The 24,698-nt window shown below is 46.3% G+C and overlaps 1 protein-coding gene across 3 annotated transcripts in view; it reads right to left on the reverse strand.

Moving 5' to 3' along the window:
- Positions 1–5,968: 5,968 nt before the first annotated feature.
- The window catches only part of SLIT3 (slit guidance ligand 3), a 479,094-nt gene continuing 460,364 nt past the window's right edge, over positions 5,969–24,698 (reverse strand). For all 3 annotated transcript variants that reach the window (XM_027722165.2, XM_027722164.2, XM_039385199.1), the window contains 4 exons: positions 14,884–15,038; positions 12,789–13,074; positions 10,450–10,658; positions 5,969–9,332 (listed from right to left, as the gene is read on the reverse strand). In XM_027722165.2, coding sequence (XP_027577966.2) covers positions 9,094–9,332; positions 10,450–10,658; positions 12,789–13,074; positions 14,884–15,038 — 889 coding nt within the window. In that variant the 3' untranslated portion in view covers positions 5,969–9,093. The remainder of the gene's footprint in view (positions 9,333–10,449; positions 10,659–12,788; positions 13,075–14,883; positions 15,039–24,698) is intronic.

Below are 24,698 nucleotides of genomic sequence, written 5' to 3' on the forward strand. Positions count from 1 at the left end.
GCCTCAGCGTTACCCAGTATGGAGGGACTATCCCTGCCCTGGTCCTGCTGGCCACACCATTCCTTATACAGGCCAGGAGGCCATTGGCTTTCTTGCCCACCTGGGTACACACCGGCTCACATTCAGTACATGGGTGTATGAGTACACTCAGTATCTGTCTTGCCCCGTACAAGGGTTACGGAGTCTCTCCTGACTGTCTGCAGCTGGAGGGAAGCCCACTGATGGTGGCAGGACATACTGAGATCTCCAACCTACTCCTCACAACTCCAGGGTTTCCAGCAAGAACTCATAACAGACCAACTAGCTGTTTTCTCCCCTGTCCTGTGTGATAAAGTGCCTGGTAATTCTAGATCAATTACTGTGATCTTGGAGGGATCTAAAAGCTCCGGTCTGGGAGGAGGATTTGGCCATAAGCTCTGTCTTGGAAGCTGAAATTTCCTGAAGGATCTGGAGTTTTGCTTTGGCAAAAGTCTCTTGAAATAACCCCTCACAAACCGAGGAAAGACTAAATCCTCAACTTTCTGGGTTTAGGGTTTACTCATGAACCCGTTGTGTAGAAACAGGAACCACGTCTCTTCATCCTCTGTTCCCCCACCGCCCCTAAACATGTACAAAAGAACCCTTTTACCTAATACCAAGTGACCTTTGCTTAGCCCTGGTCACTGCCTTCCTTCAGGGAAGGATTTTGGATGTCAGATCCCAGAAGAAGATGGTGTTCACTTACCACCCTATTACCAGGAAAGCTTTCAGGTGTAGACCCGTCCTCAGTGGCAGCAGAGCTTTGCTCCCCCCACTGACCACCAGCCCAGGCACCTCATTTTGTTATTCTGTGTCTGCTTTGAGCACTGGTATTTTGTTGGTATTTTTATTGTCTGTCATTCTAAAACCTCCCATGTAAGGATTTATTCTTCATTTCAGTCCAGAATCTTGCATTAAAAAAGCTGAAATTCTCGTGTGGAGGCCATCTCCCATTAATCACGTTTCCTTTCTGAAATGTCTGTATTTGGAAAACTTACTCTAAAGGCTTCTTAGTGTTTGTTTCTTGTCCTTTAAAGGAAGTTCAGAGTGTATCAGCAAGCTGCAGAACTTCTCTCTTTCTGTAAGCTACATGTAATTGTGGAAATTCCAGCATGTTCTTCATAAAGTGAGGAAACTTTGATGTGGTTTTGTGGTTTTTCACTGCAAAGTAGTTTCTTACTGAAATTCTAAACGCAAACATTTACATACATGTTAGGGAATAGAAGAATTTAGCTGCTACCTGGAAGTTAACTCGTGCCCGCTCATAAATATACACTGTGATTGGAAAAGAGAGTCTTTAATTTCCTGTCTGTCACCAGACTATGCAGCGTGGAATGTTTGGTGTAAAATGAGCCATCCGGTGTCTCGCAGACATCTCTGGTGGGGTTGGGGAAAACAGATCTGCAGGGAGATTTTTCATTACCTTAATTCTGAGGCATTTTTTTTCCAGCGCCCACACTCTGACTGTGTTTCCTACACACCTTCTAACTCCAGAGGAAATTAAATACCATCCCTGAGAAGTGCTGGTAATAAATATATACATGCAACCCAGAAAAACTAGAAAAAACCTAGTGTACAGCCTGACAGCTGTCCAGTTCCTGCTGTCTAGAAACAGACAGAAAGGTTCCTGAGCCAGCCTTTCACTGAGGAAATTATAATCTCCTTTTCCAGCAATGCAGATTCACTGAATGCTTTCCTAACCTCTGACTTTGGTCAGGGACAAAAATACATATTTTGTGACTAAGTTTGGAGAGCAAGTTCTGAGTTTGAATACCCTGGATGCGCACTTGACACTTTTATCTAGCAAACCCTCTTAATTCATCTCCCCATGTGAAAATATGGGAATAAATAAAGGGCTCTCTGATAATTAATGAACTGAGGGCTGTTCAATTTGAAAACAAGATCAGCAAATCTGAAGGTTTGGTTTCTTCACAAGAAGCTGCAGTGTTAAATCTGAACAGCACAGCTAATACAGAACATGTGAAAAAAAACCAAGCCGAGATCAACACCCAGCTATCTTTAGTCCATCTCAGAGTAGAGGTTTAGCTCAAACTGGAAACTCAACACAAGCATGAAAGAGGCTCAGAATGTTCCTTAATTTGCAGGTCGATTGATTTATAGGTTATGAGCACTTTGGAGTTATATATCAGTCAGCATGTGCCCCATGAATAAATCAGTCTGAAGGTGAATGTATGATTTGCTATATAAATGTAAATGTGTAAATATATATATGTATATATATATACTTATATAACCAATTGCAAGCAGTAGTTGTTAACTACTGTCCTAAAGTACTACCCAGTGTCTGTGGGGAATGAAACCACATCAGAGTATTCTTTATGAATGATATACCTAAAGGTGAGGAATATTTTTTTAACCAGTATTACTTACAAAGATGTTTTGGGGCAAAACAAAAATTGTTTTGTTGCTATATAAGAATCTCATTTATTTATTGGTGTGACCAATTTAATCTATGTCTTCATGCCCTAAACCATACTTTGGTATTTACCTCAACATAGTAAATAAAAAAAAATATTAAACCCCCCCATCCCCCAGGAGAAACTAGGGCAGGTTAAGAGGTGCAAAATGTGCTGGTGTATAATTAAGGAAGTTTAAGCTCCTTTATAGTAACTGCCTGTTGTTCGTGCTCTTATCACATGCTAGGTGAAAGCATGATATTATCTCTCATGCTGCAAAGTCCCCACCTAAATTACCTTGTGGTATTTGGTTCCTGCAACCTTGCTCTGCAAGCAAAGTGTCTAAGGCAGGGCTGAAGCATTTGCTTGTCATGGTTTAACCCCAGTGAGGAGCCAGACCTCACACAGCCACTTACTGAATGCCCCAGCAGCAGGTCAGGGAGAGAATCAGAAGGGTAAAAGCTGGAAAACTCATGGGTTGGGATAAGGACAGTTTAATAGGGAAAGTAAAAGGTGTGCATGCAAGCCAAGCAAAACAAGGAATTAATTCCCATGGGGTGGACAAGTGTTCAGCCATCCCCAGGGGAACAGGGTTCTATCATGTGCCCAGGGTTACATGCTGCTGGTGGAAGATTAGCTGGAAGACTAGACCACCGAAAATGTAATGGACTGATTCCCTGTGAGTTTTGAGCACTCACTTCCCTGCTTTCCTCCCTTCCACACACCTCTGAGGTAGGATGTGTACAGGTAAGACACAGAAGTTGTAAGAGGTTATTTTTACAGCAAAGGAGTGATCCTTGTGCCGTGGGGACAAGCCTCACAGACAGTCGGAGAAGGCAGTGCCATCCCCAGACTACCTTGAGCATTCCTGTACTTTGAAAGCACAGAAGCCTTGGGAAAGGAGGAGGTCAAGAGATCACGTAGGAACAAGATACAAAGCTATGCAAGTCTCGCAGCAGCTTCTGTTCCTCCTGCTTGTGAGACCACGGGGTGTCCCCCTGCGTCACGGTGTAAGTTTAAGCTTCCTCATACTAATAAGTACTGCTTGTACTGTGTGTGTGCTCCCTTCCATGCCCGAGGAGTTTCTTGCTGCCTGCAGGGGTCTCTGAGGGTGAATGTGCTCAGAGGAACAGCTGTGCTTTCTTCATAGGCAAGACCATGGGCTGCAGGGTGTGCACCTGGGAGTAGAGCCCTGCTGGATAATAAACAGCAGGCACATGGTGTGTGAGGAAACAGCAGCAGAATTGGGGTAGAAGTAGCAGAATCAGTTGTTATTCCATAAGCTGCTAGCACAGAAGTAATGGTACCATCAACAGCAGCCTGGTGACACTGCCATCAGGCCACTGTCCTGAGGTTGCCATAGTGCATAGGCAGAAGCTATGCCATATGCCAGCACGTATGGCCATTGTCCTGCTGCCCAGGGATGGTGCTGATGAAGTGTCAGACACCCTCAGATCCCACACACACCCTTCCTGGGGCTCAGCTGGGTTGTCTCCTGCTGCTGGTTCATGCAGTTTCCTGGGGCAAACCTCAGGCTCCTGGGCACAGTGACCCCATGCCACGTGTCCCTGCAAGAGGGGACTCCTCGTGGGTGAGCAGTGCTAGGAAGTTGATAGCACAGGATCAATTAAACCTGAGGAGTTATTATTTAACACTCCCTAGAAAACTCATGTATTGTGCACACGTGGCTCCTGTGAAGATGACTTTGGACTTGTCCAGTTTGAACTATTCCCACGTGTTCTTTCACTGGATCCAGTGGAGAAGAGCTCAGCACCTCCCTTTCCAGGTATCCTCACAGAAAGCTGCCTGAGGTCACCCTGCAGCCTCCCTCTCTCCACAGATACACCAGAGGAGTTTATACTGGACATCAGGACACAGTTATTTATGGAGAGGGTGGCCAAACCCTGGAACAGGCTTCCTGGAAAGGCAGTCACGCACCAGACCTGGCAGGGTGTGTGAGGCATTTGGAGAACGCCCTCAACAACGGACTGTGACTCGGTCAGCCCCGAGTCGCTCAGGCAGTGGAACCAGATGGTTGTTGCGGGTCTCTTTCCACTGAAACATCCCATCCCATCGCGTCCCATCCCATCGCATCCCATCCCCTTCCCCGGGCTGGCGGAGCGGCACACGCCGCCCTCCGGCACCACCTGGTGGCTGTCCCCGAAAGCTGCAGGGGCACATCCTGGAAAATATCCTGGAAAACATCCCGGAAAACACCCTGCAAAACAACCAGCGCACACAGAACGATACGGACTGGCCATCCAGTGATCCAGTCTCACATTTCGCTTAAGCCGAAGGCATCGGGAGCACCTTGTGCTTGGCAAAACTGAGCCAACCCCGCCCGTCCAGCCCGCTGAACCGCGAGGCTGCCTGGTGCGAGCAGGAGAAGAAATCGGGATGTCACGGAGACCTCAAGTGACAGGACTCGAGAGAACAATGCAAACCCCGCAGCCAACCACCCTGCAAACAGAAATGCCATCTGACCGTCCTCTGCCGACTAGGAAAAACAAAGTTAAAGGAACACGGGATAGGCGAGTTTCCCGGCATTGTTTGCTAAAAGGCGGTACCTGGGGCACTGCAGGCAGAAGCACAAACAGGAGCATTATATCCCGAGGCTGCAGTTGCCCGAGTGCGTCCTGAGGGACCCACGTGCTGCAAAGCCACAAGCAATACCTGTTGTGCAAACCAGTGCAGCCGCTACCCAGACATTTTTGAGCACTTCCCTGCTAGCTTTTTTAGTGGGCTCAGCTGGGTTTGCTTTAGGTGAAAATGCTACCATCTGCTACAATTATGTAATTAACCTTCATAGTTCAGACTTAATGATGCTCATTAGGGTTGAGTGTTTTTATTGGCTGAGTGCTGTCACCAGCTTTGCGTGGAATTGCAAAGGCAACTCTTAAGGGCCATAGTTTGAAGCATAATTAGCAATACGTGAGTGTTATACAGGGCCATGGGTGAGGGAAGGCAGAGGACTAGGTGGGAGCTTCATTTTATTCCGTGCTAGGGCTGGAATGCAATGAACAGCAGAAGTCTGTTACATCTGGGTCACTAATAATAATAATAATAATAATCAGCTACAGCAGTGTGGCAGCAAATTTGGAATATGTGTGTCAGGACATCACAGGTTCCCTGTCATCCACTGTTGGCTGTGTGACTTCTAGTTCCTCAGCCAACCCTTCTCCGAGTCCAATTCACAAAATTTCTTCATTTATTCTAACATTAGTTAATGAGTGTATTTTTGCTGCAGGTCTTTCTCAAGCAGTTAAAAAAAAAAAGTAGCAAATAAAGTATTTAATTTAAGAAAAATGACCAGGATAAAAACCCGTGTGGCTTAATTAATCTGTGCCTGTAAGACTCCTGAAAGATTAGATTGATATGCCATAAAAATATGTAACCACTGTTCATGCCACCTTTAACTACAGCCATTCTCTGACTTGATTTGTCCAAGAGGAATGTCTGTAGCTCCTCACATACCCTTAAAGGTTGGATTCATCACCTCAAATACACGTAGAAATAATCTGCATCACAAGGCATTACAATCTTCCATAACCCAACAATTTATTTAAACTTACATCACAATGAGAATCTAATAATAAAATACATCAGTTCACACCAGTCTGCATTGCCATTTTTTAAGGGTAAGCATCTTTCTTCACTTTATATTAAAACTTTACAGAGGTAAAAACTACTGCGTTGTACCCGCAGCTCTTGAAATCTGTTGTAACATTAGGCAGGTTACAGAGGAACTTTCAGAGCTAATTACACTTCAGTTAACCTCACATATTTGGCACATCTGAATGCTTTTTATTTTCTTCTTAACATAAAATAATTCTATAGCAAGTCAGAGAATCATGGACATAAAGCATCACTATCCAATGGCAAGTGCTGCCTAAAAGCATACAAAAATTGCATCATTTGGTTACAAAATAGATAATTCTTAGTTCTTTATCCCAACTCTTAACACTGAAGTGCCGTGACAGAAAAGGGCCAGGAACAGGGCGGGCCTTGCTGAGTTGTTGCTGGTCCCTTTGCTGCAAGGCTTTAAGTAAATCCCAGAGTGATGTGTTAACAAGATGTTGATGGCTTTTGCCTTGCCAGGTCATTCCTTTCAAAGCACCCTCCGGCAGGTTCGAGGCCACCAGTAAATGTCACCCTCCTTCTCACACGTGTTGCTGCTGCAGGGACAAAGTGAACATAGGTTTGGGCAGTGCTCAAGAGGGGTTGTTTCTGTAGGCCTTGGCAGTCTGGTGGCTACAAATTGAAGAGCTAGGTCAGCCACTGCTCAGTCTGGATTTCCTCTGCCTGGCACCACAGTAGCTCTTTCTTTAGAATGTTTTAAGCAGGAATGAAACATTAATGGTGGTGGTGTGCCTGGCACATATTTTCACAAGTGTTTGCAGTTACTCTGCATAAATTTTTAAAGCCTGTAGGCTGTGGGTTTAGGTGTTTTTTGCTGTACACCACAGACCCCAGCTGCTATGAGCTTATTATATTAAAAATAAAAAGCAGCCCACACCACGATACTTGTAATCAGGGTTAGTTTTCCTCTGGCTCTTGAGCTGTACTGTATCAATCAGAGTTTGGCACATCATGTAGTGATTATGTTTCACTGATTGCCAGCTCCATGTACTGATATTTATTTTGGGAGATGGCTATTGCATTGGTTATGTCCCTTCTGCTCATGTTGCTCATAGCAAAGCAATATGAATGAACTGCTGCAGTTAAGGAGAGACTGACACAGCAGAAGAATAAACATGTTAGAGCTCTCTGGCTGTATAATAGCTAGATGATCTCTGTGCTTTAATGGGAAATAAACATTTGTACTTGTCATGGCAGGGTTGCATTCTGTGCATCTTTCCAAAGCCCAAACCAAAAACAAAGCCCATTTTCTTGATTCACCTTTCCTACTCCTCCTTTGCTGAAGCCCCTAATCTGAAATCCATTTAGTGGGACCAGTGAGCATTCCTAGAAGGACCTTATGGCTGCTAAGCATCTCTGCTCAGAGCCTCTCTCTTAGAGAAAGAAATTGAAGAAAGGACCATAATACTTGCTGTATTAGGGAAAGAAAGAAATTACACAGATAATGGAACAGTTGTTGGTGGGGATGTTTGAAACTTAACAGTAAGAGAAATTTCAAGGTATCCACGGTGCTCTCTGCACGTATGTACTGACCCTGAAAGGCAGCCCTGACAAAAACCCTTCAAAAACCAAACTCGCTCCCAGAGTCAATTTTTGCCTCACGTGCACAGTGAAAATTTATCCCTGCGTTGACTTCCATTTCCTAGTCAGCAGTTGGTCTGAACACAGCTCGAGTGAAGGGGGGTCCTTCGGGAGACAGGAGTGCAGGACACAGAGCGGTGCAGAGGGAGGAGCTCTGGCTGAGCCGGTCGGTCCGCGCTGGATGGGGCTGTGGCACCTCTCCTTGTGCAGAGCAGAGGACGCTGCTGAGGCGGACAGATGTCGGCTGGATACTTCACATGGACATAGTGCAACTTCTGCTCGTTTAAAAAGCTGTGGGAAAGCAGCCATCTGCTCAGTGCCAGAGTGTGGATGAACAGCAGCGACAGCCCAGCTCGCACCCATGGCTCAAGTGACAGCGGGAGTAAAAGCTGATACGTTGCAGGTGCGTTTCTGGCACCTGCAGTATTTTCATGCTCTTTACAACCTTTGCAATTTAAAGTGTCAAGGTGTGACAAACTATGTAGCAGTGCATTCCTCATATTTCATATACAAAAAAGGGCTCAAGGCTGGGAGCAAGAAGGCACAAACTTGGGAAATAACATAGCTGAGGAGTTTACACAAAAGTACTGTGTCATTTATTAGGCATCACTTAGCACTTATTTTCACATTTTGCCCCCAAATTACCCAAAGCAACATAAATTTCCCCCGCTTCCTTTTCCCTTCGCACCCTTCTTTTGGATAAAGCTGCCTGTGCTCTATAGATACAGTTGCTCAAGAATATAACGTGAACACAGATAAATACAACATACACAGCAAAAAAATGTATTATAGTACTACAATAGTCAAAAATGTAATCAGCCTCCAGCTACGGCAGTGCCTGTGTGCTCTGGGGAACAAGTTCGTGAACAGCAAGCGGGGCCACTGTACAGGAGCAAACCAAGGCTGGCAGTGTTGGGCAGAGCAAGGGGCTGAGGGGAGGCTCTCCGGGTGCCAGAGCAGGCAGATGGCTGCAGTTGGTCTCAGGGATCCACTCGCCTGGGAGACCCAACCAGGAGATTTCTTCAGCCCGTATCAGTTCGGCGGTGGGTCCTTGGAACACCTTTATGTTTGTTCATTGTGCATACGTATAAAGTCACCCCACACTCCTCCTGTTAGGCTATGTTTTCTTTTTATATATATATATATATATTTATTTTTTTTTACCTTTTAACTTTTGAAATTTTTTTTCTTACAACTGTTAAAAAAGTTTCATGGTAAAAATAGCTCACTATATGATACATATACCCAAAGTGGTGCGATACTTTATATAATAAAAGATGAAAATAGTCACTTTCCATAATAAAAATAAGTTCTATTTTTTGCTTATTTTACAATATACTTAATAATTCTTTTCTTCTTCTTCACTCTGCAAGTAAATAGGTCCCGTTTTGATAGCGCTTCTGAGTCGATTAAAGTGGCAGGGGACTGGAGAATGGCTTTATAAGCATTTTGAGCAGCCGCATTCCACGTGTCTCTCCAGTTCTTCTGTGAAGGTGGAGCCATCCACGCACTGGAAGAAGTATTTCCGCCGTTTGCTCCGGAGGGGGATGCAGCACTGCCCGCTCCCACAGCTGCCACGGCATTCCAGGCGGGGCACTTTGGTGGCAGTGGCACAGGACGTGTAGCCCTGCTGCTTCCTGACTACTTCTCGAATGATGTCTCCTTGGCAGAGATTCTCTGGGGAGACAACAGAGATGTAAAGAAAAAAAAAAAAAAAAAAAAAAAAAAAGTGGTAACTGTTTCGCCAGATATTCCCCAAAACATCAGCAAACAGCCCTGTACTCGTAATGTGATTCAAAAACAGATGGCATGAGAAGGACCCTAATCTTTTACTGCTTTGTACCTGCCATCAACACAGAGCTTGTGTTCCACAAATGTGTAATATCCGGTGCGAGGCCGAGGCCAACAGGCCTGCTGGCTTTGATCAGCAGTTCTGGAAATGCTTTAATGAATGCTGAGTGTTGAATCCTACAACACTCCTGCAAAGCAGGAGTTAGTTTTACCATGTCTGCTTCTCAGGAGCAAAGGTCAGCCTGCTCTGCCGGGCACTGGTGGTCTGGGATACCTGAAAATGTCTGTGCTGTTCTGCAGTCACTGTGCATCAACCAGACACACTTTGGTGAGGCTGTACATGTGTATAACTTGAAAAATCTGTGGTTCATTCACAGGAAAGGCACAACCTAAATAAAAATAATATAAGCCAGCTCTTTCCTTCTGTACAGTAACAAAAATAAGACAGAAAGGACGAAGTTGAAACTCAGCGAGTTTCCAGAGAGTCTTTTCAGGGCAGGGCAAAAGAGCTGCCCTAGTGGAAAGTCCAGCATGATCTGTGGGATTCCCCAGGAAACCTGCTCAGCTGCATCCAAGGGAGCAAGCCAAGAATCCTTCATGCCACTTCAGGTGAGCAGCACCTCCTTGGTATGCAGGATACTCCTTTCCCAGCACTGCAATTAACTGATCCCTGCTTGCTGAGGGTAAACCTCACAACAACCTCTCCTTTACACATCCCACCTGAATCCCAGGAGCTGCAAACCTTGAGGATTCAGGAGACAAAGAATAAAACCCTTCACTGCACACATCCCCCTTTCCATATGATTGGATAGTAGCCACCTAGTGTTGTGCGGTTCTTTTCTCCTCCCTGTGTTGCTCTGCAGAGACTGGCTTAGCTTCATCTTCTGCTATTTGCCATTTACTCCCAATACAAGTCCCATGGAAGAGAGGTAGAAACAGAGGTGTAAAGCAGGAATGCAGCAGAGCAGCAGAGCAGCAGCCCAGGCCCTGTGCCCAGTCCTACCTCTGTCACAGAGCTCTCCGCTGTAGTTGGGGTCGCATTCGCAGAAGGGCTCCCCGTGCTCCGAAACTTTACACTGCCCGTGGCTGCATTTCAAAGTCCTGCAGGGATTTGAGGAATTGTTCTTCTTGTCACAGTACATGCCCGTGTAGCCCTCCATGCACTTACAGGTGTAAGCAACGTTGGCTGCCACGCACTTACCGTGCAGACACCTGGAGAGAGAGAAGCATTCAGAGCTGGCCTGTGTTAGAGGGGAATGTTCCTTTTCCCAGAAATGATTGGTTTTGGCACTTCTGCCCATTTAATTCCAGGACACTAATCCAAAACCAGCAGTTTAGTGTCAAACACTCTGAAGAACCTATGAGTTTTCAGTGAATACTGGATGTATTCAGAGAATACGTCTAGAATTTGTGAATCTAAGGCATCTCTCTAAAAAGCATTAGGTTTCTCTGCGAGAAGCTCTGGACCAACGCTTGGCATCCACACAAGACAGCTCACACAGCATCAGCACGTGGAACTAAGTGCCAACAATCAAGATGCATGCCCAGGCTTCCTGAGCAGAATTACTGTACAAATAATATCAGGTGGTGAAAACCAGTGTGATAAATGAAGGTGCCAGTAGAAAAGCTATGCACAGACTTATCGGCGGGCAGATGTAGTTGAAGGGTTCCCTGGCTGTTGGGGTTTGCACTGAGCTTTGGCATTTCCAAGGAATACCACAGGGTGGGGTGTTGATCCTTAGCAGGTTCTCTGACACCATCCCCACTTCTGGGGCAGGGGCTTGAAATGGACTGAAAACAGGGAAGAAGCCAAAGGAAAAGTGCTTGGGGCTTATAAGCCTTTGCTATAACAGGTCCTACTTGATATAAACCCACATCTCTCTTATTTTTATTTATTTTCTTTCGAGTACTTTCAAATTGTTCCCTGTTATGTTGAATTCTTCTACATTTAATTTTTAAGCTTTGAACTGAAAAGCACAAATAGTAAAAGCAGTTTCAGTCAGATCAAGACATGCAAAATAATACAGGGACTCACAGTCTATATATAGCAGTATTTTCTGCCCCACTAACCAGAGGTTACCTAATCTTTACAGGTGCATTTCCTCACTGAGATTAACCTGAGTGTTGGAGCAGACATCTGCCTGCAGCACTCTGGGCTCCCCTGGACACACAGGACTTGGCTTTAAGGAGACAGCTCCAAAAAACTGAAGTGACTTCATGAAAGTTGGGACGGTGTGTAAGCATTAGAAATACACACAGCTACTTTCTTTAGCAAGGGGCTACATTCATGATTGCCTCACCCTCCTCGGATTATAAGAGAAACACAATCTCTCATCGTGTAGACATCTGGAATTCCCTTATTTTTCTCTTGTCCAACCACAACAGCTTTGTGTTGACATGGAAAATCCAAGGAAACATTTGGGTTTTCATACCTTTGGTTTGTAAACTATCAGGTGCTTCTCAACACCTTCCAGGGTTCAGTATTTTGCAGAATTAGACCCAGAAACAAGTCTAAAATGGTACCTCTATGAGGTTAAATTTCTGCCTTTAAGAGAGTGATTATTCACTGTGTCAATTTACCTGTCAAAAGTATGTGCTCGTAAAAAGCCCCTTCCACAAACAGTGCAACCAAAGTAGCTTCTAGAACAAAAGTACTTCCATCTGCTTATGCAACAGCACTGAACTATGCATCCTGCTGCTCTGCACAGGACTGTTTCCTCTGTGCTTGCCATGAGAAAGCCATTCATCCTGTGTTTCTGCTGGAGATGTGGTTATGGAGCCTTTGAACAGCGAACGCTTTACGCTCACACTCCCTTCTCATGCAACGCCACGTTACCCTTTAAACTTGCACTTTAAAGGGGTGTTTTGGAGTGTAATAATTAAGTCAACTATTTGGGAAATATAAAACTGCTCACACTGGAGTGCATAATGGGTTAGTCTGAAGACTGAGTCCAGTGCTGCTGTGAGCAAACCCCTAAAATGTGTACCTCGTGCTCACAGGCAGCTCTGCTCTGGGTAAGGGGGTCACCTCCTCAGAGTCAAGCCATACCCATTAACAGGAGGTTTTGTATTTTAATGTGTAGAATCACTGCTGAAAGCATGACCTGCAGCATTAACACCTGACCTCCTTCAGACTCATGATGTCCTTTGGAGGGTCAGCAGGCTCAGAACAAGCAGTGGAAACTGAGAGCTGCCACGGGTGCTGACTCACAGCTGTCAATGATTTCACGTGAGAACCCAGCACCTACCAAAAATAGTCAGATGTGGTTTCACAAGATGAAATGTGAAATATGCATTAGCTGTAAAGCTTTTGCCCTCCCATCAGCACTTGTTTGAGCTTACTTGTGGTTAAGACACGGGTCTCCAATTTCCTGGTCACACAGGGGGCCCATCCAGCCCGGGTGACATTCACAAATCACACTCGTTTTCTCCAGGGACCGGCAGATCCCGTGCTTGCAGATGTTACAGGACTTGCAGCCAGGAAGGACTCCCAGTGACTGCTGTGGCAAATCCTTGAAATCCTGCAGCTCGTTGTTGATGCGGACATCGTGGATACATCCATGAAAACCGTTTGGTGTCTTATCTGCACCCTGGCGCAGGGGAGATAGTCCAGTAGAGGTTGGGATCCCTTCAGATAAAAGCAAAATGGGAAGGTTCACTCATAGTTACAATGATAATACATAAATGGCAACTGGTAACATTTCTTTTGTCACGGCCCCTTAAAATCTTTAAAGAATTAATTTGCACAGGACCTGTGTAAGGTTGCACAGAATTTGTTATCCATAAGTAATGCCACTGCTAAAGATGGTCTTAAAACTAACCCAGCATCTTTGTTTAACTGTGTGTTAGGAGGGAAGTTGCTAGACCAGGTCATGTAGTTGGGGAGATGGACAAAACTGGGGGCACATGGAGGCTCTGTGTTAACACTTACTGTAGTTTAGGAACAATTGCTCTGAGGTAATTTAATCAATTACTTTAACTAAACCACCTGCAGTGGAAGGGCAGCTGGCATCCATGGGAATGTTGTACATGGAGAGTTGGCACATGAAGAACAGTGAGGGTTTAGAAAGAAGCAAGAAGAATTTTAATAGGCAACAAAAAAGTCTCCACTGAGCCCATGGCTTCCAATAGTCCTTCATTCCAGGTCTCAGGTTTTTCCTGAGAATTGTTTTGTAGGTAACTTTTGAGAATTGGTATCAATCCACTGTGCTCATCCATTAACAAAACTTTTCCATGTGATTATTTCCCAAGCTCCCTGTGTAAAAATTGCTGCAGGGTTGGTATCTTTTATGCTGTGCTAGAGGAAGAAAATGTGATGGTCTCTGCGCCAGCAGATTATCTCTGATGCACAGTGCTCTTTAATAGCCTGTGACATTCTTAATAGGAGCCAATTATAAAATTTCAGCTCTGTACAAAGCAAGATTAGCCAGTTTTCTGTGTTACGAGGGCAATATTCAGAGTTCTTTTAGAAAAATGTTATTAAATGGAATTATTTACAAAAGGCTTGACCAGCACCAAATGAAGTTGGTAAGAGTTTCTACTACTGGCTTCAATGATCTCATTAGAAAAAGCCCAAAGACTTTCTGAGTCTTATTATTCTGCTGACTGAAAATTCAAGAACTCTGTGTCACTGAAAGAGATTTCAACATTCAGTCCAGAATAGAGCTAGGGGGGTTCTGGCAAAAACAAATCCACTGGGCAGAGACCAGCCTTTGTTCTGTCTCTCATAACCAGACACCTAATCAGTGGGATAGTCATTATTCTGGGCATCTGTTCCCCACCCCACTTGGCTGCTCCTTCCCCCCAAATTCAGTATTTAATGTGAAAAAACTCCTTCACTGAAGTTTGGTGAATTCTAATACCTCTCCAATACTGAAGCTCTGGCTTCAGTTTCTAGTGAGAAAACTATTAACCAAGACATTCTTAGTCAGCTTGTGTTTTAATATGTTATTTAATCACACATCCCCTTCCCCCCAGTTTTCAGACCCCTATAAAATTTCCAGCAGAAATACTGCTTGGTTATGGTATATTTAAACCTACTGACTAATGATTTGCTTTTCTGCTGTGATTGATTGTGATACTTCCACTGTGTTCTTCAGCCACAACACCTTGGTGCCAGCCAGTTCTGAAAGCGTCAGAAATGACAAGTGGACTGTTCCTGCCATGACTGTGTGACACAGAACCTGCCTGTGCTGAGTTAACTGCCTGTGCTGGCCCTGTGGTGGGTGCCAGGGGGTTGTGGAGCACAAAGCACAGCAGCAGAGGTGGTGTTTCCAGGCTCTCTGTTCAGGGAACCGACCGCTGGCTGAGGGGAAAGACAAACTAGTAGTGCCCCCACTCCCACCCCCTGCCCTGGAGAGCCCTCTCCATGGGATGGAAGATGGTTTGCTTCTGAGAAAACATGTTAAAATCTCAAGTCCAGAGTAACTCACAGTACCTCCAATGTAGAGGGGTGTGTTGAGGCTGACAGAAGACTGTTTCTGGAGTTTTCCCAGACTCTTGGGAGCCCCCTTGTCCACCACCAGGTTCAGAGTTTGATTCAGCATCACGAGTTCCACACTGTGAAACTGCCCATCATTTACTGTTTCCACACTAAAAGGAAGAGCAAAGAAGAGAATTAGAAGATGAACAAGGAACAGCCTCTTCTGTGACATCCTGTGTCCAAGCATATCTTGCACAGCACAGCTCCACTCGGTGCTCCTTTACGGTCACCGTGCTCTCAACATTTCCTCCAGGTACACACTGACACGCTGCTGATGCCTGTGCAGGCAGTACTGACACATGTGATGCTTGAGAAAACAGCTAATCAGGACAGGAGCTACTGGAGTTGTGTTTCCCAGGGCAGAAAAGCAACGGGGAGTTACACAGCATACTGGCTTCAGTGACAAAGCTACCTAAAAATCCCATTCTGTGCTCTCAGCCACAGCTTGCTGCCCCTCTGTCCCACTGCCTGGTGGGCCCATGCTGCAGGCCAGATCACTGAAATGATTGCTTCTTGGATGGTCAGTTTAAACTCAAATTATTTCACAGGGGCAGGGAGGGACTGCAGTCTGGGTAAGACAGCAGGGGCCTCTTGAAACCAGCATTTCCTCACAGCAGAAGTGGCTTGTAACTATGTACTAAGGAATAAGGACAGACTGAGTTTCTTCAAGCTACAGAAGGAATTCAGGAGTGTTTGGCTTATAAATGACCAGGGTGCCTTGTTCAATACCAGACAGCAATACCTGAACACAAGGAAAACTGACAACTCTTTGGGAGACATTTAGGTGTAGATCAAGTCTTGAGAATAAGACAGCAGGAATTAGGGGGAGGGGGGACAGGGAGAAGGCAGCCACGTGAGCAGACAAGTTATTAAAAGCACCCTGTATTTATTGCTCATGTGTTTTCAACACTGATTTTTCAGATGCATGAAGCCTGCAGTGACTTAGATAACTCGACAGCTCTTTCACAGAACCACAGAATCAATTAGGTTGGCAAAGACCTCTGAGATCATCGAGTCCAACACATGATGGAACACCACCTTGTCAACTAGAATGGGTTTCTGCTTGTTCAAATGGCCCACAAGCTCAGCGTCCTCTCTCAGTAAGTTACAAAGTCACAGGTCAGATTCTTTTCAGGTGTTTTGCAAAGCTGCAATGTCAATGTCTCTGAGCTATTTACCCACACCTTCTTCACTGTCAGTGGATAGACACATGCATCTCTAAGGATGAATGACCTTTTAGATGTGTCCACCTCTCAACCTAGAATACATGCTGCCCCTCTTTAATGCCCAGTCTGACAAAGCTGTTGTGTAAAGCTATTGTAGCAAGGAAATCTTGACTTCAGAAACAAATTACATGCCTTGGAGATTACCAGAATTCAGTCGTTGCTGGAAGAAGTTTCATTTTTATAGTGTTTTATGGTAGACCTGACATAACCAATTATAGTTGAGCAATGTCAGGCAGCAAGTCAGCACTGCAGGCATTTCTGAGGATGTGCAGTTTAAGAAGAACACACTGCTGATTCAGAACTGAGCTAATGTGCCCCTGCAGTGCTGCTCTCCCCACAGGTTTTTGGGATGAATCGTGAACACATACGCCTTTAAGAGTTTACCTAAGGTTACACAGGTTGTAAGGTGACAGCAGTACATGAGCACTTTCACAGTGTGGCTTTATATAAACAAGAGGTTAGTTCTGCCACAGAAAAGCTCCTGAGAAAGCTCTGCTGGCTGAACTGCTCATTCCTGACCTCCAGGAAAGTTCTGGGCTACAGCTGCTGCCCATGCTCAGGATGGTGAGAGAGCCCTGGGGAGAACTCAAGAACCTAGAGCTAGCAGTACTCTTTGAAGTGTTTTAAAGAAAAAACTTAAAGGCTTGACATTGCACAGAAATGCAGATCCAGTAGATCCAGGAGACAGTCTGGCTCAGAATAGTTGTAGCAGGGCCCTGGCAAGGGCAGTGAGTTGTGTGGGCTGGGGTGAGAGGTGTAGGATGTATTCCAGACTCATTACCAAAGGTGCTGCAGCGTGTGCCCCTCAGAAGAGCAACCCTGTCCTCACTGTAGCCAAGTCACTGAATAGGGGCCACACCTCCAGCAGGCTATTGTGTGGATTGACAACTCAAATAAGTTTGAAAACAGCTGGTCCAAGCTTTCTGTTTAGATACTCTGGAATTCTGCTAAGTATCTGCTGCATTACAAGGAACAGCTGTGCTACAGCAACGTCGACTGGGTGATCCCTGTGTGCTCCCTGCTTATCTCACTGCTGCCTTGCAATGCCTGATTCCCGGGGGGGAAGCACTTGGACTTCCAGCTGAAAGGTGAGAGATAAATGGAAATGCACATTTGTAATTGTTAGTCTGTGCAGAAGTGCCAATGAAGGGAAGAAGCAGAGCCAAAGCCCATGGGCTGTGAGAGCTGAGCGCTGCGGAGGTGGGAGGGATGGCTGTAGGACAGGGAGCCCTTCCCCAGTGGGATCAATAGCTGGAGCTAACACACAAACCACACAGTTATCTGCAGAAGGCCAAGCTATGGCCATTTGTCAGAGGACAACATTATCACATCTGGCAGGGCTGGCTCTTCCCAGGGCCAGGATTTCACAGGCATTCATCACCTACTTCTCCACAGGGTGTGCTTTTTCCAGATTATGCCTTGACTAGCAGGAAAACAAAAGTCTGTGAGTCCTGGCAATGGAAGCAGCCACCCCACACGGTGCTCGTGCCTTTCAGCATACCCAGAGCTGATATTTTTGCTGTAGAGGGAGTGAGAGGTCCCAGTCTGCAGGTACACGTGGAAGAGCATTACTCTGTTCTGACCCTTTCACTTTTTAACTCTGAATTAAAATACTCAGTGCCTGGACTTAGAGAAACAAAGCAACTCATAGGCATCACCCAACACTGCAGTTTTGTTAAGCAGATAAAGTCAGAACGGTCGAAGCACTCATTTGCTGTTTGAGAAGACACAGAGATATGATAAAAAAGCTGTATGTAGACAGCCAGGATGGCAGGAAACCCCCAGGCAGCAGAGACTTGTGTGAGAGCACTTACTGCTGCTGACGGACAGGGGTTCAGACGCCTTTGGATCTTAAGAGATGGAGACAAGAGTGGGGGGAGAGACCAGTGGTGAGAGAAATGCTACATGAACTCTCCTCTGAGCCTCATCTGGGCCTTGAGGAGCCCCGGCAATGGTCGGAGACAGCTGGAGACAGTGGCTTGGCCGGGGATGAAGGGCGGGCGGCCGCTGAGCAGCGCAGCCCGCACCGCTCGGCTCCTCCTCAGCGGCCCCTGCCCTGTTAGGGGTTCGTTAAAACCTTAGTCGAACTCTCCCTGGGGATCGGGTGCTCTCACAGGGCTCTTCCTGCCGGGATGGCAGGAGCCATCCGCGGGATGGAGATACCTGCCCCGGCTCGGGATGTACGGGGGTTCCGCCGGCCACCCCGCGCCGGGGCGGGAATGCGGGGCTCCCACAGGGAATGCGGGTGAGGCTCGGGAATGCCGAGTGCGTACAGGGAATGTGGGGCTCGGGGCCGGGAATAAGGGGGTGCGGGGCCGGGAATGCCGGGGCTCGGGCAGGGAAAGCGGGGCCGGGAATGCCGGGGCTCGGGCAGGGAAAGCGGGGCCGGGAATGCCGGGGCTCGGGCAGGAGGGAACGCGGGGCACAGCAGCGGCGGTTGCGGTACCGGCGGTGGGTCAGCAGAGGGCGCCGCGACACCGCCGAGCGCAGCGGCCGCTCCGCCGACACCGACACCGACACCCCGCACACCCCACGGACACCGACACCGACACCCCGCACACCCCACGGACACCGACACCGACACCCCACGGACACCGACACCCCACGGAGACCGACACCCCGCACACCCCACGGACACCGACACCCCGCACACCCCACGCACACCGACACCCCACGGACACCGGCACCCCGCGCCGCCCCTTTTGCCAGGGCTTCATGGTCAAATCACAGTCCCATGTGTGAGCAAAACCCGGGAGAGGGGAAAAGGAGCGGCGGGAAGAGCCAAAGGGCCGCTGGCTCTGCACCGGCCGCCTCCCCCGCTGCGCTAAGGATGTCCCGCTCCCGCACCTCTCCAAGGCGTTAATACGGACGGGAATTTTTAGCTGGCTTCCAGCTGGAGCGTTTTTGGGGCCAACGCCGTTGGATATCATATAGTTTACGGTATACCCTTGCTGAAAAAGAAAGGGAGGGATTATGTTTGGAGAGTAAACGCTTGGAAATGTAAGCAAGGATTTTCAGGAATTTAATGGTTAAACTTGCTAAAAAGTAAGCAGTAAAACGAGTCAAAAGTTTCATACAACACAGAAGGACTCCTCAGGACCCAGGGGTGTGCTCAGCCGAAGGTGAGGACCCACCTTGTCAGCATCTCACCCACTGTGCTCAGTCCCTGCAGCACCTTCACTGCAGTCGTGTCACAAACTGGATGCTGAGAAACCATCTCAGTTCCTTTCCAAGTGGAATCACTTCTGGTCCCTTAAAGCCTCTATCCTGACGGAAAGGCAGTGCCTTTGGCACAGCCGGATGCTGGCAGGAGGGTTTGTGTAGCTCAGCAGTGTAGCCAATATGTCCCAGTTGGAGCTGGCTGCTCTGGGAGCCCCTGGGGGCTGAGGAGGGGCAGCTGCCAGCCCTCACTGCCCTGTGTCCCCAGCAAAAGGGACTTGCTGCTCCCACAGCAGCCCTCACCTTTCCCTTCTCCACCCCACTCATCTCTCCATAGCCCAGGTTATGTGCCTTGCACAGTCCATCACACTGCTCTCACCGAGGTTACCCTCGCTGAGAGCTGGCCACGGCACCTGACCAGATTCGGCCAAAAAAAAAGAGGAAAATGGGCATGTGAGGAGAGCCCAGCTTCCACAGCTCATGGGAAGGCCCTGAGTCCAGCACCTTCTGTTCTCTCAGAGCTGTCCTCACAGGGAATGGAGGCCACTAGAAAGGGCTCTATGGAAGAGACATTAAAATTTCACCTGGCAGGGAGCTGGTTTCACCTGTCAGAGCAACTCCAGCACGATGAGCCAACGGACCCATTGGAGAGGGCACTGCACACAGGCCATGGACATGGCCTCTGCTCTGGGCTTAGACTCCACAGTACCAAGAAATTAAGGGAAAGGGATGTAAATTAAACATAAAACCACAGGGAATATAGGAAAGAACCGATTTCCACTCTCATTTTTGAACTACTTCTCTTCTCCTTCCTATATTTTCTTTCCCTGTTACTCCAGCCCCAAGCACACACAGATGTTTTAAACACTGACTCCCCTTCCTCTAATACCCATGAGAGATTGAGAGCTGAGCCACTATAAATAAGCCAGTGAACAGAAATGCATTAAAGGATTAAAGCATTCAATTGGAACTTGTAAAATTTGGACTTTGGGGTCAGTTTTTTTCTTCACTGACAAGTAATATACCTTTAGTGTAGACAGCAGAGAACAGCAGGGCAGAGGAGTCAAAAACAAAAATAGCTTTAAGTATCACAGCAAACCATGTCACTGAAGAAATGTATAACCATCAATTATGCAAATGAGAACATCAATTCATTAGCTACAGTCTCCAGATTTCCCTGACCTCTGTCTTAATGGGGACACGCCTCATTTGATGCACAGAACAAAGGAAACACAAAGATGATAAGAGACTGGGGAGTGAAGGCCATGGGGAACACTGAATTTAGATAATCTTTGAGAACATTCAGAGTAGAGGGAATAAACAAAAATATATGTCCAAAAGAGCTTAAGGAGCTTACAGCACATGGGAGGAGCAGGCACCAGAGAACAGGTACCAAAATCAAGAAACACAAGGTGAGAGCTGCAGGGAACCACAGTGAGGTTTCAGTTTTGGAGCTTTGAAACTCAAACTGTGCCAGGCTGACTGCAGGTATCAGCAGTGATGGGTTTTCACCTTTCCAAGCTACACTTACCTCCCACCCTTAGTTCCAGCTACAATCAGTCCTTGGCCTAAAATAGATTTAAACTTCTCCATGGCAACAAAGGCAAAATCATAATTGGAGTGGTGTTTGTGTTACCTCTACAATAACACATCACTTCAAGCACTATCATCTTCAGAAGCTGAATAAAAACCACATGTTGAGAAAAAAAGTATGAAAAATGCTAATGAAACACAGGACTAGGGAAATAAGAGGTGAAAGGGATATTAAAGCACTCAAATTCACTTTCAGCTTGAAATTAACTCTTTTGTTATGTTCAATCCTGTTTTACATGGCTTGAGTGTTAGGTCTTCTAGGCTGAGGGCACTTGGACATTCAGATTTTTTTGCTTGATACCTCCATTTTAATTTGCTTGATTTTGTACCTTTTCTCCTGCTCTGTAGACCACCCAAATAAACCATCTTTCTCTTCTTGGTGTTTACAGCCCTTGAACACTGGCAGCTGATTACCATATCTCCCTTAATGATCGTTTGGCCAGGCCGTGCATATCTAATTTCCAGTCATAATTCAATTCCTGCAGCACCCCTGCCAGCAGTGAAAGTCATTGTATTACAGACCTTCTAAGGGAAAAGCAAGGACCTTTTTTTACACCCCTGCAACATGCAATTAACACAATCCTGACCCCTTTCCCTAGATGATTCATAAAAGGGTCAGGCCACGGCACTGCTTGTTTGCAGTGAACTCTCACAGTGTCCATGGCCTGGGTGAGAGGTTCCCACACCTCCCTCCAGCCCCTCTGCTGGGAGCTGAAGCTGCTGGATACTTCATTCTGTAATGGCAGTAAAAATAGCTTGAATGCACTCCTGGAGTCCTGGGCCTCTCCTGAGTGACAGATCACAGCGTTGTTCCCTTCCCACCTTCCCCACTGGGATGTGTTGGCACATCACACACAGCATTGTAGGGTGGTGCCACGAGCTACTGCATCTCTGTGTCCTTCCTGTAGCAGCCATCATATAAAATAACAAACCTAGCAAACACAGAGTGCAAAACCAATCAGTTAGAGATTCCGTGGTGCTACTGGGTTGTATGAAATCTGTTATCCTTATAAAAATGACACTGCAAAGAGCAGAGAGGAAGGCAGGCCCTGGCACAGCAGCAGGGCGGTGACAGCACCGAGTGCCACACCAGCACTGCTCGAGTACAGATGTGTGGACACACCAGGAGAGGCTGTGGCACAGTCCTTGGCTCTGCCAGGACTTGGGGTCACTTTTTAACATCAGTATCAAACTGACACTGATGTTAAAACACTATTGAAAACAGCTCTGCCATTAAACTGGTTACCAAATCACAGGCTCTGATGAGAAAATCCACCAAGTGCCTTCACAGAGTCATTTCATCAGGCAATACTTCACACCATCCATCCCCTTTTCAGCTCTGGGAAATATGGAGGTATCTGCCATCCAGCAGCAGGGAGCAGGGCCACAACATTGAACAACACAATTAACAGGGTGTCCAATAAGAATGGCAGGTTTTATCTGAAATTGGAGGCTAAGCCCCAAGACACAAAAAAAGCCCCATCTCTTTAGAAACCTGATGCATGGTCAGGAAAAGAAATTGTTTCCACCTCATCTATGTCAACAGCCTACAGTTGGATGCCTCTAATTCCACAGACATAACCCAAATCCATCTCCTATTTGACAGCTCCAGTAGCAGCTGCCATGCCCACCTTTTCCCTGCAGCAAACACAGAGCTCTGGGTCATTTCCACAGTGGGAAGAAGCACTGAAATAATTGTGCACAGACCCATCCTGCACCTCCACGATCACCCTCAGCACCAGGTCTGCATGTGCTGCTTCTGACAGAGGCTGCACCGATTGCATCCAGAGCCGGGTGCTTGGGATAAATGGGATGTGAATCCATCACACATGGTACACAGCTAAACTTTGTGTTACTCACCATGTTTACAAGAAATTTACAGGCAGAAAATAAACATATTAGCTTGCTACATGTTGTTGTAAGGTGAAAACCTCACCATTCAAGACATGAGCGAGTCATTAGTGCATGGGAAGTCTATAAAGCCATTTTGACCGTGGTTAGATTTATTCCATCACTGTGTGTTATGAGAATACTTCATCCTTCCTCAGTATTAACCAACTTTGGCAACGTACTACTAGACCAATGACCTGTGGTATAGCAAGAAAAGACCTTTAAAACATATTTGCACACCTTTCTCCAGCCCGGGCTCTGCTGACAGGGGATGTCTGAGTGCAACTTAGACCCAGATTTTGGGTCCTGAAGGAGGAGACCTGGGACTCAGGGAACGTAATTTCTATTTCTGTCACTACCACAGGGCAAGATGAGCTATTCTTAACTTCCTGTACCTGGTACAGATACACCAGCACTGACTCACTTTGTGAAAGGTTTTGCCTTCTTCTGGTAAAACACCTCACTCTAAAACACCCTTAGACATGGAGCTGTGGGGCTGCACTGCAGTGCTTCTGGGCACTCAGATACTGCACTGCAAAGAATGAGCTGGGCAGGGGTGAGGAGAGAGAGGAGAGATGAGGAACTATCATTCCTGCAAGAGATACTGGAGAGATTTACAAAGAAAAAAAATTAATTCAGCTTAACAAGATTTTGCCTGCTAAGTCCTCCGGCAGCCTGAAGGACAAAACTTTACCCTTCTCTAAGTTTCGGCTCAGCAGAAGAAAGTTTCTGAAATTCATGAAAGCAAATATTTGATTCTGAACCTCCTGATAAAAGTTAAATGATATTTTAAGGTCTTGGCTTTACGTTTTCACTGTCCTACTACACAAAAAAAATCCAGGAAAAACTAGGGAAATGCAATGTTTGTAGTTTGACAAGAACTCACACACTTGCCATTTTTCTCCCATTTAAGTACACCAGAGCCCTTTATAAAGGCAAAAAATACCTCAGCTGTCCTTTGCCTTGGCTCATGCAAGATGCATAAGTACATTCAAATTTTACAGTTTTTACTGTGCAGGTCAGAGTCTAATGCCAGTTTCTTTCACTATATTTGATGCAGAATCCCTAAGGAGCACCTGAAAAAATAAGAGAGTGTGATAGAGAGAATAAAATGAATTGCAAATATGCAGAATTATTAAGAGCTCAGTGATGTCTCATAGAAACCTCTGAAAAACAGTCTATTTAGAGACCATCCAGAGTATCAAACAGGCATCCCACCAGGGACAGGCACAGCACAGGCTGCAGACTGTGAAGGTATTAGGAAGAAAAGGGCTAGTCATGCAGTGTGCTCTGCAAAGAGACTTCTGGTAAAAACTGAGTTTGACAAGCTCTAATAATGATCCTAAGAATAATTAATGCTTTCACTCCTCCAGCACATTCCTCCCCAGAAGGCAGTGAATTAATGGTGAAGCCTCCCAGGCTTTTTTTTTTTTATTTTGCAGATAAGCAATTGCAGCTAAAGAGACAATTGCACAAAAATCTCATCTTCCATCTCTTTGGAAGATGCGGAAGCTTTTCCACCACCAAATGCAACTGTTCAACCTTAGCACCAGAAGAAATTTGAGTAGAGGACCAAAGTCCTTGAGTCCATGTCAGTTCAGCAGTGACATGGCCAGGGACTCTGCTGGACATGGAGTTTGAGGGAGTGGAAGGGCACAGGCAGTTTGCAGATGCTGCTGGGATAAGATCCTTGTGCTGCTCCACAGCCTGGAGGGAGAAGGAAGCAGGAACCTCACCCTCCAGAGACCCACAGCACGTTTCTGAAACACCTTTCCTATTTTTTGTGCATTTCTGTACTTTTTTGTGTGCATAGAGTCAGACTGAATTTGTCATCCTGCAGTCATCACATCTGAAACAGATACAGCAAGAATTTAAGCTCCCTCATTCCAGGCCTTTTGCTTT

Source organism: Pipra filicauda, unplaced genomic scaffold, assembly GCF_003945595.2.
Source record: "Pipra filicauda isolate LSUMZ 115617 unplaced genomic scaffold, ASM394559v2 scaffold3_size10097308_pilon, whole genome shotgun sequence".
Lineage (NCBI taxonomy): Eukaryota > Metazoa > Chordata > Aves > Passeriformes > Pipridae > Pipra > Pipra filicauda.